Raw genomic sequence first — 12,251 nt, 5'->3', positions numbered from 1 at the left:
AGAAAGTATTATAACAATGGAGAATTGCATATATGCAGCTTTTGGAAATGACATCCTTGCAGTATGTACAGCCTCCGTCTAACCCTGCACTGAGACTGAGGAAATTCAGATAATTGGCATGCTATACATACTCAAATTACACTGTGTAACATTTTTTTTTTTTTTTGGTTCCTGGGTAGTAAGTGTTATTTCCTAATTGCTTATGCCTCAAAAGTATAGAAAATGGCTATTATTCCCCACAAACATTTCTCTTGTGACAAGACAATGATATTTTTAAATGTACCTATTTTCCAGAACATTCCAGATAGATTCTATGCTGAGTAAACTTGGAGTAACTTCTAGAACTTTCCAGTAATATAAATAGTAGTATAAATACAGGGGCCTTAAGCCCACCAGTTCAGTTTAGTTCCAGCTGCCTAAGTGGATACATATCTGCATTTTTCTGAGATGGCATCAAGAGGCTGCAATGGTGTTATTCCTGATGGGTCTCCAAGGCGGTTTTACCAAGTTTCTTGGGACAGCAGGGACACCAAGGCGCATTACCACAGACGGGACTGGCCACAGCGGACCGAGTTCTCTGTGGGGAGGAACAACGTCAAGTGGGAGCCACTGGTGGACCCCCGGAAGGTGCTGATGCCACCACTGCACATCAAATTGGGCCTTATGAAACAATTTGTCAGGGCTCTAGATAAGGAGTCGGCAGCTTTCAAGTACCTTCAAGACTTCTTCCCTAAGCTGTCTGAGGAAAAGGTCAAAGCCTGTGTCTTCGTCGGACCACAGATAAAGAAGATCCTGTAGTGCAATGAATTCCCCAAGAAGCTCACTAGTAAGGAGAAAGTGGCTTGGAACAGCTTTGTCGCAGTGGTTCGGGGCTTCCTGGGCAATCACAAGGCCGAAAACTATGTGGAGCTGGTTGAGACTCTGGTGAAGAACTACGGCACAATGGGCTGTAGGATGTCCCTCAGAGTCCATATCCTTGATGCTCATCTTGATAAATTCAAGGAGAACATGGGAGCGTACTCGGAGGAGCAAGGCGAGCGCTTCCACCAGGATATACTGGACTTTGAATGCCGCTACCAAGGACAGTATAACGAGAACATGATTGGAGACTACATTTGGGGGCTGATTCATGAAAGTGATTTACAGTATAATCGTAAATCCAGAAAAACTACTCACTTCTAAATCTTTTGTAGTCATTTTTGTATTACTTTAGTATAAATACATGTTAATTTGGATTCATATGTTGTTTTTTTCTGACTTTATGTGAACGAAAAGACCGTTCTCTCATTGGAAATAGGTAAATTTCAAAATATCACTGTCCTGGTCACAAAAGCAAAGTTTGTGGGGAATAATTTTCTATACTTTTGAGGCATAAGCAATTAGGAAATAACACTTACTACCCAGGAACAAAAATTGTGTTACATAGTGTTATTAATCCGGGAATTATCTTGCATATGCTAGCAGCCTTCCTTTATGGAGTTGTTTGGTGTGTGCTGTAAAGTCTAACAAGTTTCAGTGGAGTTCATACTAATATGTTCCCAAACCGCGTTCCACTTCACTCTGCGCCTTTGGCTCCAGCCGCTCTCGGAGAGCTCATCATTTTAATGAAACCCTCATTCTCTTTCTTTGCAGGAGGAGGAGGAAGACGGCTCAGAAGATGAAAACAATGCAAAGACAGACTTCACTGTCACCATGAAGCCGGGTTTCAGCGTGCGCAACTTCCTGGACCAGCTGGACGAGGAGGGGGACGGCTTTATTTCACCAGTGGATGATAAAACACCTTCCAAGAACACTATTGACATGAGGCTGTCCAATCTACACTCTGCCACCATGTAAGTCAGAGAATGTTTGCGTGCTGTTTATTTCACCAGGGGAAACAGGAATACTACTTCTTGAAACCAAGATGTGCAGAAGTGTAGTTGTGAATTCCATTGACGGAGGGATTCTTGTATTCAATGAATGATTCCAGAACTATGAATGTCAAGTCCCTAGAGTAAATGCTGGCATATTTTGGAACACATTCAAATCTCCAACTCCAACTTCGTTATCAACAAGAATTGAAAATAATTACCTTTTAATGCAAATTCTAGACTAAGGAATCCATTATGTTTTAGGCCTGAACTTGTTGAGCAGCTTCACGATGCAAGGGAAGACAAAAAAAGAATCCGCAAGAAACTGAGAGAATTTGAAGATGCGTTTTTCAGGCAAAATGGAAGGTGTGTTTGTTTTAATTGTAAATATTAAACCAAATGAACTAATGAAGAAGAGCAAGGGAAGTCTGAAAACACTGCAGGTGTTGCCATAGTTACAACTGTCCATATTCAAGTTTAGCAGTAGCACAAGCCATGGTGGTAGAAATGCAAGATTTGGGGAATAATTCTCTCCCTTGGTTTTTTTTAGGTTTAAACCTTTTGAGTTTTTTTTTCGTTCTGTAAAGCAGTAGTTTCTGCGTGTATTTATTGCTTAATTATTATTGTACTTTTTTTTTCTTTAGCTATATTGAACCTGGCAAATCATAAGATGATGTTGCCACTTTACTGGTCATTTACTGCAGTTAACTTTGAAACAAAATAATGTTAATGATTGAATAGGCATGATAAATAATTGAATCATGATGAAAACGCATATCAAAAGATCATGCCCACATTCTACGCATTTAATACTTCCCAGTAGATAATAAAATAATGTTATGATGATACTTTAAGTAAATAAGTAATATAACACAGACACACAAATATGCTTTGGACAATAATTCTTATTTTTGTTCTCCTGCAGAAATGTGCAGAAAGAAGAACGCACCCCCATGGCTGACGAGTACAGTGAATACAAGCACGTTAAAGCCAAGTTAAGGCTTCTGGAAGTTCTCATCAGCAAGATGGATTCTTCAAAGACCTTGTAAATTATTGGAAGGACTGTGTTCTGTGGAATTCCATTATTTAATAAAATAACAAGAGGATGATAACAAAAACAAAGAATAACAGTAACACAAATACTGAAACTTTGCATCATTAACTCAATATGGTTTTCCCTAATGAACTCAGCAGTGTTTCTTGTTTTTAAAGTGCCATACAAAGACTCACCAGCAACTTCTGAATGACTTTTCTAGGATGATTCGTTTTATTAACCTCTATCGTCAGAGGCACGGACACCACACTGAAACACACACACACACACAAACACACACATGGATAGTTGATTCCAGGGTAGACCCATTCATACTGGTTTCCAGCAGCTACAACATTTAAAGCTTTTACTGTTAAGCTGCAAAAAAAGCTGGTTGGTGAGAATTCCTGAGATTCTGGCCCATTTCCAATGATAAGCTACGACTCTAAAGGATGTAGCAACAGAACAATAACTCAGAATCATACATGACCCAAAAATAATTTCTCATAGTTATTTAAGTAAATAACACTATCTGGGTGTGTAAGCCTTATAAAAGCTAAAGAGAAAAAATAAGTTGTATAGTTTGAGAGGCCTAGTTTAAAAAGGAGTGATGTTTCAAAATTATTTTTAAAGCGATTGCAAAATTGAAGCTGTATCAGTTTTAATTCTGCTTTTGTGATTAAAGCAGATGAGGGGTGATCAAACTACTTTCTATTCATGTAAAAAGATATACACAATGTAATGTGATGGGAGTGCTATCAAATGAAATGCGGGTAAATAAATTTTCATCTCTTATGTCATACTACACGTGCTAGCCAAGATACTGCTTACAAGAGGCATTGTAGCACTGTGTTCCTAATCGCCGTTTACTATCAGTTTAATGTGGGTCATTAGTTCTATCTTTGTTGTTGTCATGTGGTTGTGTTCAAAATACAAAAACAATGTTACCTTAAAGGGAACTCCAAATGTTGTAATTAGCTTTGAGGAGTCTTATAATGTACGTAAACCCTGGCAGCATGAATTTGTGCTTTTTGTCCTGCAGAAGCAAAAAAACTCCACCACCTGCATCTCTTCTAATGGGGCAGTCTGGAGCTGCTCCGTTTCAGCCAATTTTTACTTTAAGTAACAATTTTGGTAGTTATGAAATTCAGCATATTATTTTTTAAAACCCAATATGTTTGTAAAGTTCACATGCATGATTATGGTTCATAAATTCACATTATTATTAATGTGTGAATGGTGCCATAACATTTGAAATGTGTTTTAACTAGTAACTAATGCAGTACTAAGTTGTGTCACCAGCTACTTTAGAAATTTTTTGAGTAATTTGTGTTTGAGAAGAACTAGTTTTGTTTCCCCAAAACAGAGAGGGGGGAATAATAGACTACATTTATTCAAGGATTGACATATTTTAATACACATCTCTATTGATGAATCTTAATACCAACTTTATACTTTGACGTTAGGAGTAGAGGAGGGAGAAAAAATATTAAAGGGAGGGAAACCAAATTATTTAATCAAAACCAAATTTTAAGAAGCATGTAATCAACAAAAAGTCTTAAAAAAAACAAAAAAACACAACAAATATTGGTTTAATAAGAAAAAGTGAGGTTATGAGTATGTTTAAATTAAATTTTTATTATATTATTTTATTACTATAATATATATAGTCTACATGTTTTATCATTGTTCAATATATGTATTTAAATGATCCAAAGAGATAGTGATTGAGTTAATGATCACTGTTTTGTTGATTGCATTTAGAGATAGCACATGTTCAAATAAGATTAATTTCTATTGTTTGTTACTGAGTTTTTCAAATGCTGCTTTGAGTGCCTTGATTTGAAACACCAGCCCCACAAGAGCTAATTAGTGGTCAGTAGAAACCTGTGATGTAGACAGTTCTCAGTTGCTTCAGAACATCTAACATGTGTCATGTATGACTACAAAGACAATGATCAATAATGTTGTTATTCCTTGTGCCTGTTTGTCAGTACATATATATATATATATAATATATATATATATATATATATATATATATAATATTTGCATGCTGTTGTGAAACCATCTTTTTTCTGTACGTCAAAAATCCTACATTTAGAACTGAAATCCTAAAAGCCAATTTAATAACTGGATAAATCCTTCTCTTAATGCCATTCAAGGCCTATAATAAGCATTAACTAGGTACACTGCGTTTTTTTTTTTTTTTCCTTGGTGAGTGGTCTGAAAAGTGAAATTTGTTCTTCTGTGACTATGGACCCAGATCTATGTTTACATTACAAAGTAAGCAAGTCGATTTATTGAACAGAATTATTACAGTGTATGATGCTTCATTTCTGAATGTAAACACTAAATGGAAAATATGGGTGTGTACATTTTAGTACATAATTGTATTTGTATTTATATATATATATATATATATATATAAATAAAAACTAATACCTTGACTAAATTTGTGTCAAGTAAATATGTTGCCTGGTTGCACGAAACTAGCAAACCAGACACATTGGTGTGGAAATTCACTGTTACCCAATATACGGTATATAACTTTTAAAAATATAAAAAAAAAGTATGATAAACCAGAACAATAAACTAGTGAATGCGCATGTATGATACATAAATAAAAATGTGAACAGCAAATTTTAAATTGGCACAGGGACAGAGGAAGATAAAAGTCCATGATCCCAACACCATGCACGAATTTAGGTCTGTTAAATAGTGACAATCATTTCCCAGTCTTCAGCAATTTTGTTTAGAAGATAACTCACATATGTTGTTCATGAATGGTGACAACAGCTCATGTACTTACTATACTAGAAAATGAAATATATTGCAAGAATACATCTATAAAGTTTATACAGTGATGTAATATTGATGTATAAAAATGTATAAAAATGCGGAAATTTAATTTATTATGGTTTCCGATGACACAGTTGTTTTTTAATCTTGATGGAATTATGCAGCATAATAATACACCCAACCATCTAAGAATAACCTGAATTATTGTACGCCCAAATGTTGTTTTAAACAGATGACAGACAACTCAAATGATTTTGTATAGTTTTATTTCTGAAAAAAAAAGATTGATAATGAAAATAAGTTTTTTTTTAAAGTATAAAATCAAATAGATCGATATATTAACATACAGTATCTGATGAACACATTAAAAAAAGCCTTTTTATTACAGTGCAGTGTACACTTACAAAGCAAGATTGGAATTCTATATTAAATGTTCACATTTTAATCCTAAAATAATACAGTGAATACAACTGGCTTGGTATTTACCAAAACATTTTAAAACTATTATTCCCCATAAACAATAAAGCTGTAATCAATAAAAAAGACAAAATGCTGTCATAAAATACCAGGACTTTCAATACACCGTCTGAAAACATGGAACAACTTGAAACTAGAGGCAAAGATGTATAGACAAAATGCAAATGAATTAAGTGTGAAGGTTTTAAATTGATCTGACCCTAAGCGGGTATTTGTTTAACATATCCTGGTTTTATTGCTCAAGTCTAGTTTTCCAGCTAATCCAGATGTATCTGAAAAAAAAAAACACAGGTATTTCTTGCTCTGACTATTGCCCAAACACATAGTTGAAAATGCAGAACTGAAATTAGAATAAAGTAAAATGAGCTAAACAAAATGGACACAGCAAAAAAAAAAAAAAAAAAAAAAAAAAACTATTTGAGATGCATTCACAATGATACACAGGACAACTCCATCGAGGAGAAAATATAACTGGAACATTCTGCAAGACCACTAAATCACATTCAGGGACATTCCATACGTAATTCAGAAACAGCTGCTAAATTAAATGTTCCTGAATTGAATTGTGCCTGACTACATAAAGGCAATATTTATGCGAGATACAAGTTTTGACAGTTTATTCAACAACTGTACAACGTGAACACAAAAGGAATGTAAAAGCACAAACAAGCAATACAACCTTAAACATAACACTGTGTAACAAAAACTTTTTTTTTTTTTTTTGTTCCTGGGTAGTAAGTGTTATTTCCTAATTGCTTATTCCTCAAAAGTATAGAAAATGGCTATTATTCCCCCCAAACTTTGCTTTTGTGACCAGGACAGTGATATTTCACAATATCACTATTTCCAATGGGAAAATGGGCAAATGTGTGTCTTTTCGTTCAAATAAAGTCAGAAAAAAACAACATATGAATCCAAATTAACATGTATTTATACTAAAGTAATACAAAGATGACTACAAAAGATTTAGAAGTGAGTAGTTTTTCGAGATTTACAATTATACTGTATTTACATTTGTCCTGGTCACAAAAGCAAAGTTTGTGGGGAATAATAGCCATTTTCTATACTTTTGAGGCATAAGCAATTAGGAAATAACACTTACTACCCAGGAACAAAAATTGTGTTACATAGTGTAATCAGAGTACCGCCTTAAAAAAAAAAAAAAAAAAAAAGTGAAATCTGACACCACGCTGTAGCTGCAGTAAATGTTAACAAATAGAAGTCATGAGTCCATGAGTGGTACAGTAAGTACTTGTGTCACTTTATTTAATCCCTCACAGAAGACACTACCGTTACATAATAAAACAGCTAAGCAAATTGTTTCAAATGGGAAATGGTGATGTCTATATTGGGCTTAGACAATAATAATTTGAATCAATGATTCCCATTCCTAATCTAGAGAGCTGATACATGACAGAGTGTGTTAGCGTTAAGAATTAATCAAAGTGATGTTGGACCAGCAGATCACACAGTGCATTCTCGTAAACCACTTGTTCTGCCGTCCGAGCAGAGTATCTATTTATATCGCATGATTTACGAGAGATGAAACTGAAACTTGCTCTTAACAATAAACGTAATTATTGATAACTGGTAACTTGCTGAAGGATCTGCCATTTGGTATACATAGAGATCACAATGTATTTTCTGGGAAACAAAAAAATAGTACAGCAGCAAAACAACACTGAATAAAAGCAGGAAAAAACAAAAAACTAAACTTAAAAATAAGAAAAAAATAGCTAGCTGGAATCTCCAGTGAGGGGTTACTATCCATCATTCCTTGTGATAATGAAAAAAGCTCAAATTCAAAATACATACAGGGGTATATAATGGTTGGTCCAATGCACACAACTATAATGTATTTTTGGGAATGATTTTCAAAGTTTTCTGTTGTTTTGTATTACATAAACCTTTACCACTTCCCCACAATACATAGTGCACATTTTTTTTTCTGTTAATTTCCAAAAGTTTCTTTACATACCTAATAAAGTGCATTGCTGGTCCAGATGTCAAAAACTGGAACCAATTTTTTAAATGTGTTTTTACACCAGACTGAATCCTTCATACTGTTCAATGGCCTGGGTAAGTCTCCTCCTGAGAATCTCTTTGGTCTGGTATTTAGGCAGATCTAATAGGTTGTAGCAGGTGTGAGCCACAGGCAGGTACTGCTCTCCTGCTGATGTGGACTGAATGACTATCCGCAGGCTCTCCATGCCATATATGGGGATGCGGTCACTGCCTGTCAAGAACACTGAGAACAATAGAAAAACTTCATTTTGGCTGGGCTTATCCAGTATGTTGGCTGTTATCAACAGACTTTAAAACATTTATTATGTTTTTATAAAAGTCTTTTCCTGGAAGGAATAATATATATTGTATTGGTTTTTAATTAATGAACACAAAATAAAGAGAGCAATGGAAATAATAACAATGTTAACTTAAGCATTTTTTAAAAGTTGAACTGTTTATTTTATTTACAGTGTTGTGCAAAAACTAGCTTTCAAGAAAGAACTCAAAAGTCTCTTCAGTGGAAATTTAAAGAAAGTGATTTTAAACATGTTCTCTTAAATGTCCACTTACACCTGAAGAGCTGAGGTTCTTAAAGCTATTTTTGTATATTACAGTTAGACTAATAAACAGTATCAACTATTCAAATTATTATCACTTGAGTACATTTTATATTTTGATGTTGTCCTATTCGAATAAACAAATGAGGCTGAAGATTTTTTTGTTTGAAATCACAAACCAACTATAGGTCAGAGCAAAGTGCTCTGGAATTATCCAGTGGTTCACCAAACACAGAGTCTCAACAGGGACCAGCATACAAAGATACATGACACACGTAGGTCTTAGCTAAACAAATACATCCAAGAATTAATTTGTGACATACTTACACAAGAATTGCTTTTTCTTCTCCAGTTCAAACCCATGGAATACTTCCCAGAATATTTTGACTGTAGGATGTGATGCTGAGTATTCACCTTTGTATACAGCATTCTACAGAGAAAAAGAAAGACCGGTGGCTGAGCTAAGAGTTAAGGAACCAGGGGAGCAAAAAACAGTAAGAGAAACAAAAAACAGTAAGAAAAACAACAGCAGCAGGTGAACAGGATATCTGCAGGTTTAGATAACAAAAAACAGCTAATGCTAAAGCTAAAAGAGTTGTCTATACTCACAGATATGGGATTGTGATTTTTGTCTTTGATGCGTACAAGCCCAAATGCTTACCTTCTCCATCTCCTCCCAGTTATAATTGTTGTTCCCCACGACCATTGCCATCAGCTCGGAAGGCTGGAACAGCGACAGGACCTTACCTCCACAGACCTTCAGGAAGCCGCTTGAGAATGCAAGGTACAGCTCCTCAATAGACTGATTAAAGACGTAGTTAAGATATGCTTCCACAAATTCTTGCCTGGAAAAAAAATAACAAAACAGGGTTTCTGATCACTGAGGGATACCCTCGGGGGACCACAGTCTAATTATACAATTGGACGCATCACCATAGGAAAGCACAAACCAAGCCAACACTTGATTCACTACCTCGTCTCATGGGTTTCAGAGGAACAGGTCAGTGACCAACTGTGGCAATGTTGCCCTGCCTGTGTGTATTTCTGTGTTGTTTGTTGCGTGTTGTGTGTTAATGTTGGTGTATAGTGACTGGTATACAGGATGTAATATGGGTTACGAGCACAAGTGTTTACAATGTATATTTGTATTTAGGCATGAGGAACGCACAGCACTTCACGTGCAGGTAAAATGTAGTTATCACAGGATCACAGGAAATTACACTTAACTAATTCACGTGCAGTTGTACCAAGACTCCAATTGAATGATTGATTAGCAATCGAGTCTCAGTATAGCTGCAGAAAAGTAGCATGTTTTCCCTTACTCTGGGTTGTGTGTTCGGTGAGTGGAGAACAGGATTGGAGACGGAGGTAATAGCAATTATAATAGCAGCTCACCATGTTTGTCTGTATAGTCCGTTTTGTTTCTTTTTGTTTTGGTTATGAGTGCCGTGTCCTGTGTTTGGTTTGTCTTTACAACCTTTTATTTTCTGTCTGTTCAATTATTAAATGCTGAGCGAAAACAATCGCTCATCTTCACCAAACTCTACCTCTCTATTGTTTATTTGTTGGTTCCTGGTTCTGGTCTAATGTCACCCACTACAGCCGTCTTTGTGACACGTGGTGTCATCGTGGGATTACCAGCGCCTTCTAGACCAGAGCAGGAACCGTCTTTGTGACACCTACTTATGCACTATTCTGGTTGGTTGAGTTTACTGGTACCTTACTGGAACTTCACTGTACCACTATATGCTGCACAATACCCTCAGATATGGCAGATGTCTCTTGCCACATGTCTTATACCACTCCCCTCAACACTTGTATTGTTAACAGTAAGTCAATCAGAATAAAGGCTTCCAGCAATCTGCAAATTATCACAGCTCTTAAAAGAAACTTGTACGATTAGAAGTCAAAGACAAACTGACATTTTGGAGTAACTTAAACTGTTAATATGTTTGAATATATTAAGGTGAGGGTTGCCTTCTATGGTACTTGCTTTATTGGTGTATTGCAAAAGTAAGTACAGAAAAAAAAAAAAAACAAGGTCCTTTGGTTTGTAATGAAACAGAGTTTCATTACAAAAATATTATTTTTATAGAGGAAGTACACAAAGAGCCAGATTACAGGTTTGCACAGGGAACCTGGGATGGGAGAGGGAGGTAGTTGTAGCTGTGCACAGATAGCCACTTATCCCCACACTTCCTCCTAAAGAAGCCAACAATTCCTGAAATCGGAAAGCAACATCTTGCTTACATGGCGTTACATTGCTGGTGGAGGAGTGCCAAAGTAAAATTTCACAACCAGAATTCTGACAAATATCTACTGGGCAGTACAACAATAATAATAAAAGATATTTCCAGAAGTCTACAAATATAAACATTTACATCCCAGACAATATATTTATTACCACCCAATTTCTAGTAGAATGCTTAAAGCATAAGCTGCAATTACAATAGCTTTAGGAAGTTGAAAAAAGGAAAGCAGCATTTAAAAGTGTTGTTTTTGTGAAGCTACCAAAAAATACCCTTGAGATGTTTATGCAGTAAAGTGTAGGTCTGAGATGGGTTTAGTATTAAAGCTAAAGTAGTATGTGAAAATGCAATCAGTGATCAACTCATCTGTTAATCCGAAACAGAAAAAATGAAAACAGCAGACCTTTATCATTATTGTGCTGTACTGAGCCACAGAACACAGCAAACAATAATCTAATATAATATTTCTGAAGTTTTAATAAATCCAGCAAAAGACCATAAATTATTTCAAATTTGTTTATAGATAAACAAAACTAAAATGTGTGCAGTGAACCTGTGCAGTATGACCAAAACAACAATTTATGCTCGTCCTTTTTCAGGATTTAACTTTTTTCAGAGATTGTATTCACTGTTTACTTGATATTTATCCATGGAGGTGGTTTGAAAATCCTTCTTTCCTACTACAGTCAAAATAAGATTCAGAGGACTAACACATTTATTTCTTGTCATGTTACCCAAAATATCCTAATCCTGAATTATAGAACTACACGTCAGTATACATGATGGTAATGGCAGATGACTACTTGCATACATTACCATTTTTAATCACTTGTTTCTTGTCTATTCTGAACAAGTCCAGATAGTCAAGTCAGAAATAAAGTAAACAAAAAGACAATAGTTGATCAGTTTACCAGTTTTCTTTTCAAGACTCTTCTGTCAATATAGCCCTTTTCTACTCACATTGAGATTATTGACAGTATTTTGCAATGCTGTGTTGCCAGCTTGCTATGTTGCATAGTAAAAGCAACTTACAGAACAAGGGAACAAAATGAATTAAAAAGAGGGAATTTAAATCAAACATTTGTCATAAAATAGGATATATGTTACTTGTTTTTGTTGTAGTGTATTTCAGTCAACTGCCCGGAAAGCTAGACCCACCTGTTTGACTTTTTCACAGTAATGTTGTCTCCTCCAGGCACTAGCTCTTTAATCTCTGTCAGTCCATAGTTCTCTCTAGCAATCTGTTTTGTTGGAAAAATATATACACACCACCTTG

General features: G+C 35.3%; 2 protein-coding genes across 9 annotated transcripts in view; one reads left to right on the top strand and one right to left on the bottom strand.

Annotated features, from left to right (window-relative positions):
* LOC121320935 (protein FAM13A-like) overlaps nt 1-3,927 on the top strand; it is an 80,130-nt gene extending 76,203 nt beyond the window's left edge. For all 7 annotated transcript variants that reach the window (XM_041259796.1, XM_041259778.1, XM_041259768.1 and 4 more), the window contains 3 exons: nt 1,633-1,832; nt 2,115-2,216; nt 2,776-3,927. In XM_041259796.1, the coding sequence (XP_041115730.1) occupies nt 1,633-1,832; nt 2,115-2,216; nt 2,776-2,899 (426 nt within the window). In that variant the 3' untranslated portion in view covers nt 2,900-3,927. The remainder of the gene's footprint in view (nt 1-1,632; nt 1,833-2,114; nt 2,217-2,775) is intronic.
* A 3,338-nt stretch (nt 3,928-7,265) lies between these two features.
* Nucleotides 7,266-12,251, bottom strand: part of herc3 (HECT and RLD domain containing E3 ubiquitin protein ligase 3) — a 62,131-nt gene continuing 57,145 nt past the window's right edge. For both annotated transcript variants that reach the window (XM_041259681.1, XM_041259689.1), the window contains 4 exons: nt 12,134-12,216; nt 9,388-9,571; nt 9,054-9,156; nt 7,266-8,410 (listed from right to left, as the gene is read on the bottom strand). In XM_041259681.1, the coding sequence (XP_041115615.1) occupies nt 8,202-8,410; nt 9,054-9,156; nt 9,388-9,571; nt 12,134-12,216 (579 nt within the window). In that variant the 3' untranslated portion in view covers nt 7,266-8,201. The remainder of the gene's footprint in view (nt 8,411-9,053; nt 9,157-9,387; nt 9,572-12,133; nt 12,217-12,251) is intronic.

Source organism: Polyodon spathula, chromosome 1 (assembly GCF_017654505.1).
Source record: "Polyodon spathula isolate WHYD16114869_AA chromosome 1, ASM1765450v1, whole genome shotgun sequence".
Classification (NCBI taxonomy): Eukaryota; Metazoa; Chordata; class Actinopteri; order Acipenseriformes; family Polyodontidae; genus Polyodon; species Polyodon spathula.
The sequence above is the reverse complement of the archived record's forward strand: the minus strand, read 5'-3'. Positions and strand labels throughout refer to the sequence as shown.